We start from the raw sequence: 21,800 nt of genomic DNA, 5'->3' as shown, positions 1-21,800 counted from the left end.
CCCTTTCATGGAAGAAACCAGCGTCAAACTCCAAAATCTCTCGGATAATTGGTCACAAATGGAAACTAGGGTGACCTCTGTAGAACACTCGGTCGTGTCGCTTCAAGAAACTTGCTCCACAGTCTCTCACTTGAATTCTCAGGTGTCTGTTCTTCAGCGACAGGTGGAGGAGTTAGAAAATAGAAACAGGCAGAATAACCTTCGCATTTATGGCCTGGCGGAGGGCCTTGTGGGGTCAAACTCACTCACCTTCTTTAAATCGTTTCTTCCCAAGCTGTTACATCTACCAGAAGGCACAATTCTCAACATCCAGCGAGCACACCTATTGGGGCGTCCATCTACTTCTGCCTCCCCCTCACAGAGGCCCAGAGGTGTAATTCTTTACTTTCTGGAGTACACTGATCTCCTGAAGGTATTGTCAGCTGCCAAATCTATTCCAAAATTGTCGTGGTCTGGCTCTTTCTTGTTTTTTGCTCAGGATTATGTAAAGGCCACTGCCAACCGTCGAAAGGCTTTTTTGGCTTTGAGGGAAGACCTTCGTGCGATGAGAGCGAGATATGGCTTATATCATCCCTGTCTATTTAGGGTCACCTATAATAATAAAACTACTACTTATGAAGACCCAGTACGCCTGCAAAGTTTCATCAATGCGCATAAGACTTCTGCTATGGACTCCCCTGGACCTTTATCATCTGCTCCTGGATTACTTGTGGTCTTGATGATTCTTCATTGATACTGCATTTTGCTTGATTACTCTTTAAGAGGTTTTCCTATAATGCTGTTACAATTGTCTCTTTCTCTTTCTCTCTTTTCGTTGTTCTTCAAGTAGTTTCAGTATTATGTTTTTTTTATACTTTGTGTGTTGTGATGTTATTCATAAATGTTTATGTTACCGGTTCGACCTCCCTTTTTATCCTAACTCCTTGTTCTCCTTTTTACTTCACACAGGAACCCTTCCCTATATGCTGATGTCTCCCTGGTTTAACGCCTAGCCGACCTCGGATGTGTCCCCTCACCCATGTGGCTCCATCCCCCCTCAGTTCCTTCTCCATCCTTCCTTTTGTAGGTATGTTTCCCTTTAGTTCCCTTCCTTGCTTTTCCCTTTTATGCTTTATGTTGTTTGATGTATTTTTTCCATTTCTGTTTAAAATATGTCTTTGAGCATAGTATCGTGGAATGTTAAGGATATTAACTCTCCGATTAAGCGTCAACGCATTTTGTCACATCTTGCCAAGTTGAATGTTGATATTGCGTTCCTCCAAGAAACTCACCTCTCTGATACAGAATCTGCAAAGCTTAAAAGAGGTTGCGTGGGTGAGGCTTTTTATTCACAAGGTGATGGTAAACGTAATGGTGTAGCAATTTTTTGTCGTAGATCTCTCCCTCTCACAATTATTTCCCAAGAATCAGACACTCATGGCAGATGGACACATGTCAGACTATCACTTAGAGGTGTTCCAATCCCCCTCCTTAATGTCTTTGCTCCCACCAATGGTGAACCTCTTTTTTGGGCTGAATTTTCCCAACATATCACCCGATTTATGGATGATCATTTTATTCTAGCTGGAGATTGCAACCACCCCCTAGATCCCTTTATTGATAGGAATTCCGATGCCACTTACGTTCCCAATAAACCCCATAAGCTTTTCACCCAAGCCATCTCACAACATAAGCTCCTTGATTCCTGGCGGCTTTGCAATCCGAACTTGCGGGAGTTTACTTTTTATTCACCATCCCACCGCTCCCAATCGCGGATTGACTATATTTGTGTTTCTCATACTCTTGCTCAAACACTCACCGCTGCTGAAATTGGTCCGATTTTGCTCTCGGAACATGCCCCCGTTGTAATCAGCGTTGCCGTGCTTCCCAAGATTGATGGGCCCAAAAGATGGCGCTTCAACAATGCCCTCCTCCTAGACCCTAAATTTACTGCTTCCTTCAAGGCCTTGTTTGATGAATATTTCCTGTTTAATGATACTCCTTCCCTCCCGAAACATACCATTTGGGATGCTTTCAAGGCTGCAGCGCGCAACTTTATCATTGGATATATTTCAAAGAAGCGCAGGTCTGCTCGCCTGTATAATAAAACTCTCCTCTGTGACATTAAGAGATTGGAATATGTCTATTTCACCTCACACTCAAACGATAGTCTGACGGCCCTTGTTGCTGCCAAGATGAAATTCAATGAAAAGTCCACTGAAGATGCCTCCCTGTATTAAAGTCTAGTGCTAAGTTTTATGGTGGGAGAAACAAAGCTGGGAAAATTATTGTCAATTACTTGAAGGTCAAGCACAATAGAATGAACATTGAATCTATTTACGACACCAACTCTAACTTACTGCATAAAGACGCCGATATTCTTACTGAATTCTCCGGCTTCTACAAAACCCTATTTACCTCTGAAACCCAAACCTCAATCCAGTCCCTCACACATTTCTTCTCTGATATCCGGAAGCCTGCACACTTTCCTCTTGATCTTTCCTCCTTGGAGAATGACATCTCGCAGAAGGAACTGACCATCGCGCTCCAACGCCTCAATCTTAATAAAGCCCCTGGACCAGATGGTTTTACCGTTGAATTCTATCTCCATTTTTCCAATTTGTTAATCCCGAAGCTACATTCGCTCCTTACCACTTTTGTTGATTTAGGTAATTCTTCAGGTACCTTCTCTGGTGCACATATTTGTTTAATACCTAAAGAAGGAAAGGATGCGCAGCATTGCAAAAACTACAGGTACATCTCCCTTGTCAATATTGACTACAAACTCTTCGCCAAGGCATTGGCGATAAGGCTGGATCATTTACTTCCCGATCTCTTAGGCGAAGAGCAGTCTGGTTTTGTTAAGGGTCGATACATTACTGACAATACCAGACTTCTATTCAACATATTGTCAAAGTCATCCCGTCTCCAGAATTCCCTTGCAGCGATCGCCCTAGATGCCGAGAAGGCGTTTGATAGGGTTGAATGGCCATACCTTTTTCACGCTCTTGGATGGTTTGGCTTTGGCCCTAAATTCACTTCCCTAGTCTCATTGTTGTACTCTCGCCCGAGGGCTGCAGTTTATGGGAACAGTCAGATTTCCTCTTACTTTGACCTTGGTAGAGGCGTTCCCCAGGGCTGCCCCCTTTCACCTTTCCTTTTTAACCTCGCTTTGGAGCCCTTCTTGTCCAAGCTCCGCCAGAATCCCAACATACATGGCTTTCAAACTGCAGAATCCTCAATTAAACTTGCTGCCTATGCAGATGATATTTTACTCTTCAACTCTAATCCAAAGGACTCCATTCCCGCTTTTTTAGAGGAAGTGCGGAATTGCTCTTCAATTTCTGGTTACAAGCTCAACAATGACAAGTGTGAGATTTTACCCCTGACGAAGTTCACCTTTAAACCTGATGTCAATGTCAGTGCTTCCAATTTTACCTGGAGTCCCTCTCATATTAAATATTTAGGCTTGCACATCACTCCCTCCATCTCAGATACTATTTCCCTCTGTTTGACCAAATGGTCTCAGAAAATATCTGACCTTACTGCTAGATGGCATCCTCTATACATATCTTGGTGGGGTCGCCTTGACACCATTAAGATGATATTATCTCCTATAATTCTTTACACAATTTCCAATATCCCTTTTTCTATCCCAGCCAAATTTTTTAAGAAAATTAATTCAATCCTGTCCTCTTTCTTGTGGTATAACAAGAAACCCAGATTGTCCCTTGCCAGACTAATTCGCCCTGCTCTTGAAGGCGGAGTCAATTTTTCGGACTTTCCAGCCTATCAAAAAGCCTTTTTGCTACGCCAAGCTTCCTTTTGGCTCCAAGATCCTGCCTCCCCCTGCCCTTTGTGGACTAAAATCGAGCGTCTTTTCCTTTCCCTTCTCCCGTAAGCCCTCCTCGATTCCCATTCCTATTCATAAATTTACTGTCAAGCTCCTTTTGGCCTCTAATCCTCCTCCCCCTACGACTATTGCTGATTTTCTCTCATCCGCTATTTGGCATAACAAATATCTTTTAATTCATAACAGACCCTTTTACTGGAAATCCTGGAGGACCAGAAGATTGCTCTGGATTTCCCAGTTGTTCTCACACTCTATTTTTCTACCTTTCCACACTCTCTGTTCCTCCTTTGATTTACCCTCATCGTTTGCTCCCAAATACCTTCTACTTAAAGCAGCGGTCATGGAGGTCTGCACACGATTCATGCAAAGACCACCTTCCTCCACTTCTCATGACCCTGTCCTCCGACTTCATTCTCTTTTGTACACCATTCCTAAAGCTTCCATCATTTATAAGCATCTTCATACTCATGCGTCTGCTTGACCTAAGTCTAAGGTGGAGGAGCAGTGGGAACAGGACCTTGCTGTGTCTTGGCCAGTATCCCTCTGGGACAAACTATGGACAAAGGTTCGTAAAACGTCTAGAGCAGCGTCCTTGACACAATCTTATTTTTCATTTACAACAGGTTGCTCCATAATCCTTTTGCCCTTAACAAAAGGTTCTCTACTGTCTCAGACGGATCACTGACATAATATAGAATGACAAAATATAGGCTTACCAAAATATAGTCACCAAAATATAGACTGCCAAAATATCGAATTCCTATCTACAAACAGGTAAGTACAAAAATATCGAATCCAAAATATAGTCTGTAAAAAATATAGTCAGTCAAAATATCGAATTTTTTTAAATGTCTTAAAAGTAATTTAAAATTAATGAAATAATAAATATAATTATAATTAACTAAAACATACTTAAAATACTAAAATAACCTTAAAATGAAGACATAATTAATTTAAGATATTAATAAAAAATGTACAATATTTTACCGTTTAATGTTACCACTCCAGTGAGTGCAACAGTAGGGAAAGCGTTGGATAGCGTAGGGGTAAAAAATACTATTCCCACTCCAGTGAGTGCAACAGTAGGGAAAGCGTTGGATAGCGTAGGGGTAAAAAATACTATTCCCACTCCAGTGAGTGCAACAGTAGGGAAAGCGTTGGATAGCGTAAGGATAAAAATTACTATTCCCATTCCAGAGAGTGCAACAGTAGGGAAAGCGTTGGATAGCGGGAGGGTAAAAAATACTATTCCCACTCCAGTGAGTGCAACAGTAGGGAAAGCGTTGGATAGCGTAGGGGTAAAAAATACTATTCCCCCTCCAGAGAGTGCAACAGTAGGGAAAGCGTTGGATAGCGTAGGGGTAAAAATTACTGTTCCCACTCCAGAGAGTGCAACAGTAGGAAAAGCGTTGGATAGCATAAGGGTAAAAATTACTATTCCCACTCCAGAGAGGGCAACAGTAGGGAAAGCGTTGGATAGCGGGAGGGTAAAAATTACTATTCCAACTCCCGAGCGTGCAACAGTAGGGAAAGCGTTGGATAGCGTAGGGGTAAGAATTAATATTCCCACTCCAGAGAGTGCAACAGTAGGGAAAGCGTTGGATATTGGAAGGGTAAAAATTACTATTTCCACTCCAGAGAGTACAACAGTAGGGAAAGCATTGGATAGCGTAGGGGTAAAAATTACTATTCCCACTCCAGAGAGTGCAACAGTAGTGAAGGCGTTGGATAGCGTAGGGGTAAAAAATACTATTCCCACTCCAGAGAGTGCAACAGTAGGGAAAGCGTTGGATAGCGGGAGGGAGAAAATTACTATTCCCACTCCAGTGAGTTTAACAGTAGGGAAAGTAATGATTTAATATATTATTAAAAATAAATTAAATATCAATACCAATAAAGCATTAATTGAAATTAATAACCAATTTAATATTATGTAATAATTAATTAGAAATACAACTACATATTAGTTATTAAAAATTAATAACCTATTCATAATTATTTAACAACTAATTAATTTTCAATAACAAAAACTAATTAATAATAAAAATTAATACCAATTAAAAATTAACAGTAAATTAATAATCAATACCCAAAAAGTATTTTTAATATGTAATTAATTACAATTACATTACTTCCCACCCTATTCCCCTATAAACCCACATCCCACTACAGAAAATACATTAATACAATTATCATAATTATCAAATATTTAATTAATACAAAATAATTACCAATTATTAAAAATGAATTGCCAATTAATAGAAATTAATTACCACTTAAAAATTAATTAACAATAAATTTAAAATCAATACCAATAAATGAAAAAAATTATTTACTTAATTACAATTAAATTACTTCCCACCCTATTTCCCTATAAACCCACAACCCGCTACAGAAAATAAATTTAGAAAATTAACATAATTAACAATTAATCAATTAATACAAATTAATTGGCAATTAATAAAAATTAATTACCAATTAAAAAATAACAATAAATTCAAAATGAATACCAATAAATAAATAAAAATATTTAATTAATTACAATTAAATTACTTCCCACCCTATTCCCCTATAAACCCACAACCCGCTACAGAATTAAATTACGCCAAAATTAAATAACATAAAATTCATTACTTTTAATACATTAAATATACATTACAAAAATTAATATACACTTTTCACACATATACTAACATACAAAACACTTTAAAAAAATTGATATTATTAAAAAATCGATATATTTAATGCCTATATTGTATACTTCGATATTTTGACTTCTATATTTTGAAAATCGATATTACTTACCTTAAATTCGATATTTGTAACCACTATATTGTGTCCATTTGATATTTTGTCCATTCTATATTTTTACTTCGATATTATGTTCATTCTATATTTTGGAATCGATATTATGACTGTTTACCGTCTCAGACGCTTGTTGGTGCTGCTCCTCACCTCACGCTACTTTATTTCATATGCTATTTCTTTGCAAACATGTACATGATTTTTGGTTGCAGGTTTGGGCTCAAATTAATGTAATTTTCCATACATGTATTCCCTTATCTTACACTCATGTTTTTCTAGGGAGCCTTTCGCCCTGTTGGGAGGGGACTGAGTTAAATGTTCGCATTGTTGATTTGCTTTTGGCTGTTGCGTTCCAACAGATTACTATTAATTGGAAGGCCTCTTCTGACATTTCTTTTAAAGCATGGTGGTACAATGTTTGCCATAATCACAGGCTTGATACTGCTTTTGTTTATCCTGCCCAATTAGCAAACAAGCGTGCAGACCTATGGCTCCCTATTACAATGTATTTGGATAATTGTGTGGCTCGTTCTTTTTGCCCACGTCCTGCTCAGCAGGAAGTTCCCAAACCTCCCTGACACCCTTTTTTTAATTTCCTGTATTTTTCTGCATTATTATCTGCTTTGTCCTATTTAGCACCTGTTTTTAATGCATAATTATTGTACATTATATGTTTTATTCTTATTACCCATGATATGCCTTTTGCTATTCGATTTCTTGTAAGTATATCCTGATCACTCTTTCTTTGTTTCCCATTCCCCCCCTTCTTTCCCTCATTTTTCTTGCTTTATTATGTATTGATACCTTGTTTTATGATCAATAAAATTGTTCTTGAACTAAAAAAAGATGATTATTTAAATGTAAGCATCTCAATGCAAGACTTGAAGCTGGATTGATTGTGTTGCTTCCCACCACAATGGTAGTACACAGTTAATAATACAGTGTTGTTAGTTTTAAAGAAACAGTTAGTCAAATGTCACACTATCACTCTTTGCGTTGAGTTGGGTGTATCCAGAGCACCCCAAAAAATGTTGCTAATCCAGTACAGGCCGCAACATGTGAATGCACTATGGCAGAACAGCTTTGAGTGGTGGACTTGCAGTAGGAAGCCGTGGATTGGTCTTTCATTACAGAGATAATAGCAGCATGTTGAAGTTGACACACGTATCCCCGCAGAGATGGGTGCAGTGTGTGACTACATCCCTGCATAAGGGGGTGTGCCTATAGGTCCTTAATAATAATGCTGCCTCCTCATGAGAGGCACCATTTAGGGCCTATTGAACATGCACCCCTTGGGTACAATCAATGTGCCTCCTGATGGCCAATTTTCCGGTACAGTGTACAGTTAAGAACCAAGAGCTAAGACAGGGGAGATGCTATTCCCTCATATGCATGAAACCAGATCCAAGCAAATGAAGAGATGCCCCCATGGAATCACCTGGGTGCAAAATGTGCATATGTGCAGTCTATATTACACAAATGTCTGCAAGCCTTTCTGCAATACCAAAGGGCCTCAGGTTGCAAAATGTGGTTGCAAACACCCATGTGACACCTTATGCAGCGCAGACTTAACTATTTATCTTCATTAAATGGTTGTTCATGTGCTTTTTAAATGTATATAATAATAATATTCTTCCTTAAATAGATTTGCGTGCTGCTTAATTGCACAATGCATGTTAAGTACCTCATAAGGAAACATGAAGTAAGTTAGCTTGGCATTTACTGACACATGCTGGTACATGAGCTGATAATGCAGCTCACGCAAAGAAGGTTAGTGACACACTCTGCTGACTGCTTCCACAAAACGCCTTGCACTGAGCTCTTTTAAGCCATTTGCCAAACGTACTTTCGTTGTAAAAATATCATAATTATGAGATCTGCGAAAAGGAATGCATTGTGTCTGGATGCAATTGAAGCATACCCTGCAGGATGTGAAACGCATGTGTACTTCATTAATGAACCAATATGGCCTTCATGACCAAGAAAACAAGAATTGGAAGATCGGTGTTCCAGGGAACTCTAGAATGATATATTCACATAACATATGGTTGTAAATTGAATGTACTCAGACCCACGGCAGATAGAATAAGCCATACCATATTATTTAAACCTACACAGATTCAAGCAATTTACATTTCTTTGTTCGTGGGCAAATGCTGGACACCCTGTCTCTTGGCCAGTTCTTTATGATCGGCATAAAAAGCAGAATTTGGGGGGAAATGCATGCATTAACATGCCCAACCACTTCTTTTGACAAATGGATTACTACCATTTCATTCTGTTTGTTTGCTTAATCTAGGTTGCCTCTCAATCTGTTTATTATTTGATGCTCTTCCAAAGATATTATGTGCGACTCCATTCCAGAGTTCAACACTTTATTGTCCGAAGTACATGTTCTATAAAATATAAAGCAATTTTATAATTTGTGCTGCTATTTTTTTTGTCTCTGAAATGTATTTGTCGGTTATTTGTGTTGTGTATAATATAGAATCTCGACTCTCCCTAATTTTTCGAAAATGCATCTCTCATCTTGGCAGAAACTCCAGTCTTCTGATCGGCTTTGTCACATATGTTTTCATGTTTGTCATTAATAGTTTTAGAATAGAAAAGGCTAATACCACAAAGTGGGCAGTTCAAATAATTTTACTCGCTATTTTTAGGAGAAACACAGTAAACAACCAATGTTTACTTTTTGTTCTTATTGTATTATATAAAGGCTCATCCCATAAATAAATTAGTGAGTGATGCGGACGGTCTTTTTAAATAACACACATTTTTATGTATCAGTTGTAAAAAAGGGCATCATTTTTTGTGGTACCACACTTTTTTTCCTTTCTCGTTTCACTGGTTTTAGGACTCTGCAGGCTTTGCTATCGCTAAACATTTATACAACACATGTGTATTCCCCCAAAACATGTACTGTACATCGACTTCACCTAACTGCTTTTCTTAACTTTCCAGTATAGACAAGACAGATGGAATAGAACAATAAACCAATGGCATAGAAGTTAAATGCCATATGTGGGGTCTGTTGTTCATTTATACCACCCACATATATGACAAAAATGTATGGCTCCAAAAGCATGATTGTGCTATGGGTGGGTTGCAGTTTAAAAGTAATGTAGTGACATAGGTAAATAAAACTGCCCTTTCCAGGTAGAAAAACGTATTACCATATATTAGCTAAGTCACCTCTAAAGTGTGTTTTCTACTTCCACAAGGATGGGTCCTTTATATTTAAAAAGCATCAGCAAAGACATTCTCTCTTTTGCGGCGAGGCATTGCCACACCCTTTGGCATTCCCAATGTTTGCTATAGATGCCGAATAACATATGAAAAAAGGAAAAAAAAAAGCTTTTCGCCCATGCTTAACGGCAAATCTAGTCCCAACATAAGGATGTTTGCGTGAGTTTGAGTCAACATGCATGAGCACACATATGCCATGATGCAGCAGGATTTTGGCTGTGCTTTAAATTTACCACTCCAAGATGATGCACTTCTGTCTCAGAGCGATTAATTTTAAAAATAAAATAAAAAAAGGCTTACAAAAAAACTTTTAGTATGGAGCAATTCAGCTGCTCAAAAGGTCAAATGTTAACAAAATTAGAAATAATAAAAAAGATTCAGTGGAGCAACTGATGTGTGGGTGGAGCAAGTCAACGCCACATACGAGCAACGGAGAAAAGTGAATGGAGGGAGAAGCAAGAGACAAACTATGAGTGAGAAAGCAACATGAAGAGTACAGAGGATTTGAAGGTAGAAGCAGCAGACATGGGAGAGGGAGCCAGAGAGAAATAAAATACTTGCACTCCCTAACAGTGCTGAAAGCAAAAGAAAACATCAGTTCTCTGAATATTAGCAGTGGAAAGATACAAGCCACAACATTAAAACAATGGTAAAGAAGCTGTGCTCTAGGTGAAGGTCAAACATAAAAAAGAAGATTGAAAGCATGCAAACAAGAAGCAAATGAGATGGACTATGAAGCAAAAAAGTGGACTCAAACCCCAAAGATTTTAAATTGTATACGATAGATCTTTTAAAAACAAGACATTTAAGCTTTCTAACTTTCTAAAGTCAAGACCTAAAAGTGGGACATACTAGGCATTGGAAAAAGTATGCCCTCACATTGAACCATTGCAAAAAGCCGGTTTTCAAAGTATAGGTAATGATGCTTTTTCCAGGAACTGGCTACTTATAAAAAAAAGTCCATATTTCCTATCTAGTAATGGGAAAATGATAGAGTGTTCATTAAAAGTTATTTTACTCTTTGTTATAAAACTCATATTCACTGGTGAAATAATTATTAACGTTATTGCACAAAATATTTTCTCAAAGGGTACTTTGTGCTGCCTGAGAAAAAACTGGTTCAGAACAAGTTTCCCTCACAGCCCTGAGACTGAATGTCCATCCTGAGCTGGTCAAGACTGGAATTAGAAGTTGAGACTTCCACAGAAAGGACATAACATTTGTGAATAAGAAATCCATGTTTGTCTCACTCTGAGGTTTTATTCTGTGATGAAAATGCTTTAGTGAGCTCCCATGATAAAGGTTTTAGCTCTTGTAGAGCTGGGAACCCTGGCATCAACTTCCAGCCTTGCCGCACTGGTGGATTTCTAGAACCAAAAAAGAGGCTATGTCAGATGGTAAATCCTTGGACCATGGAAAGGCGACTAATCTACCTAATGGTAAAGCAACTGGTAAGAAATTCTAATTCTGTTCAGAGAATTTAGAACCAAAATCAATGGCTTCAGTGGTAGCTTAAAGGATCCTCACTAGCTTCTGATTCTTGCCTTGCCCCACTTGCTGACCTGGAGTTCCAGAAAATAAAGTAAATCAGATGGTAAACCCTGCCACCTGTGTCACAGGCTTTGTCTACCCAACCCCTGCTCTATTGCGGGTGGCCTGAAATAGCACCAAGATTCTGGTTAGCTGTAAAGAGTTACAAGTGGTTGGCACATTCTGTTGTTTTTTTAAACAAACAAAATAACTGATTTTGCCTATCTGATTTTGAACATTATTGTGTACGTTTGCTTATTAAATTTTTCTGCCATTTTCTGAATTGTTTTGTACTATGGACATTTTATTGTGTTCTGCTCTTGACCTTTAGAGCATGTATTACTGATTGAACTTTACAAGATTTATTTATGGAAATATCATCTGCTTGAGACATTGCAAGTAGGAGTTGAGCAGATATTCTCTTAGAACTGCTTTGTGATCTAACCAGGGCATGCTTTTTAAGTAGGTAAGGGCATTCCTTTCCCAAATATGTATAACACCTTCAGACATCACTGTAATCCAATCCATTTTTCTAAAATGTTAAGCATCTATTTGAAATAATATTTTCAGGCTCCTCAGTCTCCTATTCAGAGGCTAATGCAGGGGTAGCACAAGATTTGCTTTTCTCTGTTTTTTGGCATAGTTAATCAAAAACAGTGTGGATAGGGAAATCTCTCCCATTATGTGCATCAATTGGTCAAATGATACTGAAGGTAAAATATGTACGACCTCTTAGAATCAGAAGTAAACTTAAAAAGCAAGATGATATTTTTCTTCTTAATCAAATAATATTTATTTTATGTATTTGTAGCGGTTTACAGTACAAAATAGCAGAAAGAGTGGTAAAGAGCTTTACAGATAAACGAAAATTAACAAACACAGCAACACGATAAACATCAAAAGTTTAAAAATATGACAAGAAATATATTTATTTATGGAATTTCAAAGTAGCTGCAACTATGCTGGAGAAGTAAAATAAGCAGTGCCACTAGCTGAAGAAGTGACAATAGATAAAACAGTGTTTTCTTTATGGGTACAAAAACAACATGAAGCGATGTAGGTACTTAAAGTAAATGAAAATTCATGATACAAATACGTTTTTGTTTATGGGTGCAACATAATCTTTAGTCGCCAAGTGCTGTAATTATAAAACGTTCTACACACTCTTCAGTTATGCTGTTTGCTGTATCATAAATGCACTGCGCCACTTTGCCGTAAAAACAATAACAATTTCATTGTTCTCAAAATACACATACGTGGTGCAGGTGCAAGCAGAGCAAAGAGTTTAATTGACTTATGGTAAGCAAGTCTATTCATAGAAGAAAACACCTCGGCAGGGGCCATTGTTCACATTTTAATACTGACGTTTTGCAAACAAATCCTTTATTGGATAAATATGTGATTTATTTTAGGAAACGTATGATTTTCCATAGAATACTTTGTGCCCTTTAAGAAGCTATTTAAGAATTCCTGATGCTGGTTCAGCTCACTTATGTAAAACACCCAAGCACTTTTCTACACTCCAGTGCAGTGTCTCAGCTTCTCAACCTTATTAGTTTAGACAAGGGCTTGTGATAGACAGCCCCCCCACCCCCTCAAAAGAAATGTTCTACCTCTGGCCTTCAAGTGCTAGGTTCTAAGGCACACATAGTAAATATGCCTGGCTGACTCTAGCAATGAAAATAATACAACCAATACTGTTATTAAGTATAATTGGACACTTAATTATGCTCATTTTGGGAGATTGACTTGCTTTTTGTTTAGGTATTAATATTACAACTACTTACCTGTAAATCCATTGCCGCAGGTTTTTGTTTCCTTGTTCAAGTCATTATATTATGAGGAATTTATCTCCTCCCACAGACCCCTTCATAGGTCAAGCTCTATTTGTTTTGTTAAAGAAGATGGTTACCTTTTATCATAATAAAGGTCCACCCATCAAGTTAAACTTCCTGACCATACCAATATCAAGCTAGCCTTCAGAGTCCCCCCACACCCACTCTTTAACAGGTAGATTGGGCAGGACGTAATGACTACAATGAAGGAAGAAAAAACTCGGAATTATATTGCTATGGGTAAGTAATTGTAACATTCCTCTTTCCACTCAATACATTATGAAGTATCCAAATAATATGGGGTAATCTCTAATGACAGACGAGGGAAACATTTAAACAAATAATGAACTCAAATAAATTCAAAAGTCCACTACTCCAAGAGCCCTCTTGCTCCACAATCACCATAACCCATGTCACCACACTGGATTCGGTAGTACTTCAAAGATGATGAAGGAGCAGCCTTGGTGGCAGCGCTACAAATTTCAATAATTGATCACCCTTGAATGTCCACCCAATAATCTGACATTCCTTGAATTGACATTCCTTGCACTCTTGTGGGGGAGGAAACTTGACATTTGAACGATAAAATACATTCAATTAAACAGTACATTTCAATTACTTAAAATATTTCATCTAGTTAAAAACCATTCGGTGGCAAAAGTATTTACTTTTGCCACCAAATTGTTTTTAATTAGATGAAATATTTTAAGTAATTGAAATGTACTGTTTAATTGAATGTATTTTATAATTTTGATTAAAGTTTGATATAATTTTTTTATGTTCAGTTTGAACTCATTTTGTTACAATAGTTACTAATACTTATCGTTGTATACTTCAAGTTACTTGGGAATGATATTTTCCAATGTGTTTCTTACCCTGTCCCAAGAACTGTATTAACCTGCATTGGGTCCTTGTTCCTTACATAAAAAAAAATATATATATATATATATATATATATATATATATATATATATATATATATATATATATATATATATATATATATATATATATATATACATATAAGCGAGAACATACCTTCTAACATTAAAGTAATGAAGCAAATCTTCTTCTGCTGATGAAGGATTTGTTACAAACTGAGGCAAAACCACCTTGTGTTCTACATGAAAAGGATACTGTGTTTTAGGACTAAAGAAACAACTCTGTCTGAGTATTAGCCTGCCCAAAAAATTCTCAATCAAAGCATCCTTAAGGAAAGTGAACTAACTCCCCAGTCGTCGTGCCATGGTAATGACCATACAAAGGAGAGTTTCATATAGAAAAATGAAACAGGCATTTCTTTAGTGAGTCTAGAACTAGCAGAGACGCACAATTCAGAACAATTGTTCTCACTGGAGGTCAGGAATGGAAACACTCTTTAGAAGTCTGGAAACATGCATTTCTAAGGAAGAAGGTCCTGCCCAACTCCAAAGTTCTCTAAAAGCCTATATAGTGGCCAATAGATTCCACAAAGTAGCCACTGCCTAACATAAAACTAGCCCCATACTGTACAAAACGAAGCACATTCACTGCTTCACATGATATTGGATCTATTGGCTTGATTTATTGCTTGGCAGGTGGCTACTCTAATACAAACATGATGGATACCCCATCCACGTTATTAAAAGATGGGAAATATGTCACGTTTTTAACAGAATACCCATCTGCCAAACCCTAAATGAAGCCCTATGTTTCTAGAAGAAAACCATTTCTGAAACGACTCCCAGTGAGGAGCATCTTACATATTTCTCTTTAGTAGAATGACCTTTTACCTATGGGCAAGAAGAACAAGAAGATGTTGAATTATTTAACTTCTTCTAAGATGTTGTTGGTGTGTGTCCTTCTTTCTCTTTTCCCTCTCTGTTTTCAGAGCCTTAGCAACAGCATCATCAATTAGACACTGGATATTAGAAATACCAGAATCTCTAGAACTATAGATGGACCTGGATAAAGAAGAATATATCCTAGATTTGTTACACTCCCTCGGATACTCCTCCATAGAGGAAAACCCCACCTGGTGCCTGTCCTGCTGAGTTCTTTTACCCTGCAATGAATTACCCACAAACTGAAATAAAGGCTTCATAGGAATATGTAGAAAATACTATGTGATAAGTCCTGCCAACATTCTATCAGACACATTTTCAGTGACCCAATAGGAATGACTGCTGCAATCATTGACATGTCATACCAACAGTTTCAATTTATGAATTTACCAATTTCCAAAATGGCCTTGTTTTAATGAAAAGAAACAATGTAAACACTACTAACTAGCTTCTCGGCATCCTACCTTGCCGGCTGGCTTTTCCCTCATTAGCATGGGAGCTTGGACCCATCCAAATGAAGAACTGTGACTTCAAGTTGAATACCAAGCCAAAGAGTCTGTTAGGAGGAGGACTAATTGTGTGACACGATCAGTGCGCCCCCAAGAGCGCCTCTTGGAAGAGGGAAAGGGGGTTCTATGGACCTCTCCAGACATCATCTTTCCGGCAGGTAATGTACCTCACTGTTCCTACCGGTAGGAGAATCCCTGCCTCACTTTCAAATGCAGGCCAGGTGGATGTCTGTACAGTAAATGTGAACCAGCTGCCTCAAACAGCTGATCTGCCTTTCACTATTCAGTCAATCAAAACTAGTTTATTTGGAAAATAATCCATAAAAACAACACAACATAAACACATAATAGAGAAAGAACTCAATATAAAACACATAAAAAAGACAGAGGTAGAGGTGCAGAAACTACAGAGAAGCCATTATAAAAACTATGTCACATATATCATCATATTACAAAAGTTAGGAGTTGCTTTGTTGAGCAGCGGCTAACAAAAACGACTCACAGCATAGCATGTCAAAGAAGAGTCCAATTATTGAAAAAAATATAGAAACGGGCGTGAAGAAAGTACTGAAAATCAGGGCATGCATAATGGTTTGGATTGAAAGATTATAACATGGAGAGAATTGTTGGGTCACACTAATCCTTTAGACAAAATAGTAGATAGTGAGAGTGAAGATACACCAATCTGAATCGAGACAACAGCATTCTATATTATATAGAAACAACTAACTTAATACAGAGTGTGACTTATCAGCATACATCTTTTACCAGGATTTAATACATTTCCCATTCCCTCTTATTCCTGTGCAATTGCATGCATACCCTTTTTTGCCCAATTCTTGTCTTTTGAATTTATAAACCAACATTAACATAAATAGGTCTGCCTGCCTAAATCTACACAACACCTTTCCAGATATCTAAACCAAGGAATTATTAAAAATTTGTCCAGCCTAATACTATCAATAATAATTTGAAGATTTAAGACATTTTTAGGATGTTCTTACACTGAAATACATTGTAATGGGGGTTCGTTTTTTTCCCTGTCCTCTTAGTAAGCAGGTACGGCCTGTGCCGGGCGTTATACTGGGGCGGTGATGTCAGGCAGGGGTGGGTCAGGGTGGGGGGTTGTAAAATGCAGGATATGGACCACTAGAGGTAAGTACCGATAAAAATAAATAAAACTAATTTCGTTGCCCACGCTGCATCACATTTGGTGATGCAGCGGGGGCAACGAAATTCGTTTTATTTATTTTTATCGGTACTTACCTCTAATGGTCCATATCCCGCATTTTACAACCCACCACCCTGACCCTCCCCTGCCTGACGTCACCGCCCCAGTATAACACCCGGCACGGGCCGTGCCTGTTAGTAAGTGAGGCTCGGCTGTTCATGGTAGGTGCAAATAAGTTACCCTGAGGGAAACCTACAAGTTTGTGATCACTACCTGTACAATTGAAGATATAACTTGACACCTAATACCTGCTCCATATGTGAACATTGATACACATTTGCTAATGAAGATGTCCATCATACATATAATTGATTTGTTACCTAATTTCCTAATTTGGAATCACATCTGTTAATGCCACCTATAGAAAGAGAACACTGTATTTTATGTGATTTTAATAAGCGAGCCAAAATCTTCAAATCTAATACCTAAAGAAGTAAATGAAACAATATTTCTATTTGTTTGCCCCGAATATACACATCTCTTGCATTAGATCTCCTAGGACCAATGGACATGATGTGGGTCTTGGCAAGGTTGTTTTTAAATTAACACTAATCATAAAGGAAACAAACTCCTTCAACAATCTTTGCAATCAATTAGATATTCTGACTTTGATAGCCACATCATCTGAATATAAAAGTATGGGTAGTCATGAGGACCTACTTTGCGTACATCCAATTTTAAGGATTTAATTTGGCTCTGAAGGCCATTTGGATAGAGAATTAAAAGGAGAGGTCGAGGACACAACCCTGGCACACCTGCTTGATAATTTAAAATAATATGTGCATTCTCCATTTGACCATATCTAACCATGGCAGTTAAACTGGAGTGAATTTGAATCAAAAAGTCTATCATATCATTCTACTATACCCAGTGAGGCCAAGATGGGCCATCGATAGGCCCTATAAACAAATAGGACAAATGAAGAATACCTTAGGAGGCAATAGTATATTTACTAATCAATAGCCTTAAGATTAAACATTGCTCTAAAATTACAAAGCCACTTCTGAAGCAATAGTGGGATTAACAAAAACAAACTTTAGCCATTATGATTCTGTCTGCCACTTTCTCAAACAATCCAATAAGGAAAATAAGTCGGTAACACTGTGGATCCCATTGGTCGCCTTTTTAAAGACCAGAACAATAATAGATTATGATTACTATTTTGGCTTGATGGAACTACTTTCTGTAGGATGATAGTTGCCACCAGGGCCCACAGATCTACATTGCGCTTAAATAAGGCTATAGGAATCACATATGGTCCCAGTGCTTTTTCACAAGAGCACTCCTGAATTGATGTAATTACCTCTTCTCTATGGCAGACCATTCTCTTCGCAGATGAGGTATGACATGATCAATGATTATTTTGCTAGAGCAGGGTTCTACAAAATCTGTCCTGGAGGGCCGGATCCGTGCCAGATTTTTAAGATAATTTGATTTATCAAATTGGGGTTATGCTAAAAATCAGGTACGGGTCCAGCCCTCCAGGACCAACTTTTTGAGAACCCTGCGCTAGAGCCAGAGATATTACTAAAATGGTTCACCCATTTATAAGGAGTGATGCAAAAGACTAAACGGGCTAAAAGGATTTCACAATAATAAGAGCAACTTTAAATGCTTCCAAAGTATTTCGGCCAACAGGGACCTCATTTAAAAATATAACGATTTCTGAAAATTGAGGCTCACTACTATGGGTAGTTAGTCTATTCAATTTGACTGGATCCCATCTGATACATCTGCCTTTCAAGGCTATACTACACTGCATGCAAACAGATTACAATATGTCATTTGTGGAAGAAAGTAGTAATTTTTAAGATTTTTGATTATGCTCACTGTAGGGATTAGCCTCACACTGGGTAATAAAATCACATAAATTAGAAGAAACAATAAAATAATCAATAGTAATTGTACAACCGACCAGTGTCAAACCCAGGGACATTGGCAAACCAACAGCAACAGAACAGCTTTCAGTGGCATGACACAAGTTATTAGCAGCCAATATTCTAAGTAATGCTTCTTTCTGTTTAGACTTAACCAGATGAATGTAACCTGACTGGGATGTCAAAATTAAGCCCCAGGTGTGAAATATTTGCTCCTAGTATATGGTAAAAACCAGCAATAAAGTTATTAAAAAATCAATATTAGATAAATATCTGGTACTTGAGATCTCAAAGCAGCAGCATCAACCAACAGATAAGTGCCCCTTGTGAGAGGTTTGTGAGTTTCCTTTTTTAGCACTAACAAGCGTGGGCATGTTCCCCTTGCCCGCATGTCCTCCAAGCAAGGGTTTTTAGCATTTGAGGTCCCAAAGCAGTGGCACGAACCATCAGAGCAGGTACACATTTGTGGCTGTTCTGGAACAACGCAATTATGTAAATTGGCCACATTGACTCATCCTGCACTCAGTGCACTCAGTTAAAGGTGTGCCATGGTGCAGACCACGGTAGTGCACCTTATATGTATTACGGGCTCTGATGACTTGACATGGTTGAGAGGTAAGGAGATTAGCCCATAGAAATGTGTGCTTATGGAAAATGTCATGTGGCTAGAATGAGCCTCAGGGCAAAGAGGAGCAGCCATATTTTAGGATTTGTAATCCAAGATCATACAAATTTTGAGATCCATAATGAAAATGTGCAAATAAAACATTGGGTGAAACACAAAGGTTAAAATAGGCCTGAAAAATGACTCATTTACATGGCATCACTAGACCTATGAGAGAAAAGCAGTGAGATGTGAAGTCACTGCCACTATGACGTCACTAGTCATATATTTCCTGCTTTGAATCTAAGAATGTTTTCTCCTTAACCTGCATTGAGTTATTACTTTTTTATTGCATTATGTTTCTGTTTTTATACATTATAGTTCTGATCTTAATTCCCCATTCCTTTAATGTGGATTTTGAATATTTAGGGGCTCATTAAGATGGCTGACGGACATCAGTCCGCGCACCATCGTAGCAGTGCTGGGACCACCCGCCAGACGTGCTGCGGTCCAGGCACATATATTAGGATGCGCCTGCCATACTGGCGGGCACGTCCTTGGCTTTTAACATTGCAGATGGTGCTGCTGGCTGCAACACTGTATGCAATGTCAAAAGTGCTTGCACAGCATTTTCCTGCACTACGTGGCAGGCACCACGCGGTGCCTGCCATTTGGTGCATGGAAATGCAGGGGGTCCCATGAATACCCCCCAGTGCACCCCCCACACACAGAGGTGGCCAGCAATGGGCCCATAAATCCAGTCTCTGCCTGTCTTTTTGCGGCGTGATAACTGCTACAAATAAGACAGGCGGAAAGGGATACCTCAATCCCTACAGAGGTTGCTACAATGTTGTCCTATTTCTGGGTTCCACAAGGCGGGCGGAAAAGGACTGCCTTACGTAACAGCGGCTGACAGACTTTCCATCCGCTGCGGACACATTGGGATTCCCACCGCCATCTTCATTTGGTGATGGTCCTCCCGCCATCATAATGAGCCCCTTCGTTTTTACCATACGTCTGGTGAATTTTTTTAATGATGTCAATATTACAATTTAACCAATTATCTTTTACTCATGTCTCTTTTTTCTCTTTTATCTCAATTAGCTTCCAGTGATACTTTTGTCACCAAAGTAGCAGTAAATTAAATGTTCTGATCGTATTGTACTGGTGCTCGACTTAATCTCGGGTCCCTTACAATTTTTGACAGGTCCCGTTTTAAGAGGTCTCAGCAGCCTTTTATTAAGGTAAAATTCCCCTTGATGCTTTGTATAAAAATAAAAACACAGCAATCTGTTTCTTTTCTGCTAAGTCATTAAACGTGGCAGTCCCCAGGTACATTCATGGGAAATTAGTTTTGCAACCACAAACCACAAAAGATACAATCCATGCCAATAAAGAGAAGGCCAATGGAACTGTAGGCACATCTGTCCAAATACGGTCATTGTCCTTAGAAACACAACTTACCGATGAAGTAAGCCAGGAGGATAGCTAAAAGCACCGCAGCAGCGATAGCTGATAATGCAGCACACTTCCAACTGCAGTACTTCGAAGGCTTTTTCAACTTGAATGCATTTCTGGAGAAGGTATTTCTGGGCAAAAGTCTTGGAGGCGGAGTGTAAACCGTCCCAGAGGTCAAAGGGTATCCAGGAGAAGAGCTGCTGAAGAGTGGGGTGGTTCCAGAAGATGTTTTGAACAAGAAATGTCTACAACGAAAAGAAATTAACACTGAGTGAGTATGGAGGGCTTCGAATCTTAACTGCAATTCTGACGTGTACATTTGAGAGCATGTAGAGATAAAAATATCTTTGCTGTCAAACAAACCTGTGTTAAATGAGCAAACATGGATTTGTCCTATACGGAGTAACATAAATTGTGATGTAGAATAAACCGCATTGTCTATTAAAGAAAAAGAACTCTCCAAGGTGCCTTGCACATCAGATCTACTTAATGGAAATGAACTGGGATTATTATAGAGATTTCAGTGTTGTTCACTCAGTTTCTCCAACAATATTTTTTATGCTTCCTGAATTATTGATTCATATTCATAACGCAAATACAGGTGAATCACTTTACAATATGGAACAAGGCCAGTACCTGGCTTCCGGCATTTCCCCAGAAGGCTATAGGGGTGGGAGGCGGTTTTGCATCGGTGGGGGCCAGGTTTGTTACTGGAGGCTGGTTTTGCAGTGGTGTTGCAATATTGGCCCACATCATCCATGCTTGCTTTATATACATTTGCTTAATATCTTAAATGGTATTGCATTGCTTATGAACATATTTTCACATCTTAACATTTCAAAAAATGTACTGAAGCGTGCACAGTATGGTAGGTGCAGTTAGTTTTCATGCTTTTTAGAATGGAAGAGAGTTAAAAGGCTTCGTCGTCATTGTCATGGCTGAAGTGAATGTAAGTCATAGCATTTTCTAGCAAAATAAAACAGCATGCTGTGAGGGTTGCTTTTATAAAGAGGACCGGCTAACAAAAATAAATTGTTTTCCTGTATGTTA

The 21,800-nt window shown here is 38.3% G+C and overlaps 1 protein-coding gene across 1 annotated transcript in view; it reads right to left on the bottom strand.

Annotated features, from left to right (window-relative positions):
• The window catches only part of LOC147702831 (teneurin-2), a 1,317,719-nt gene that overhangs the window by 641,238 nt on the left and 654,681 nt on the right, over positions 1-21,800 (bottom strand). The window contains exon 5 of the mRNA XM_086931409.1: positions 20,757-20,995. Coding sequence (XP_086787535.1) covers positions 20,757-20,995 — 239 coding nt within the window. The remainder of the gene's footprint in view (positions 1-20,756; positions 20,996-21,800) is intronic.

Source organism: Lissotriton vulgaris, chromosome 7 (genome assembly GCF_964263255.1).
Source record: "Lissotriton vulgaris chromosome 7, aLisVul1.2, whole genome shotgun sequence".
Classification (NCBI taxonomy): Eukaryota; Metazoa; Chordata; class Amphibia; order Caudata; family Salamandridae; genus Lissotriton; species Lissotriton vulgaris.
Note: the sequence above shows the minus strand (reverse complement) of the source record. Positions and strands in the feature narration are given on the sequence as shown.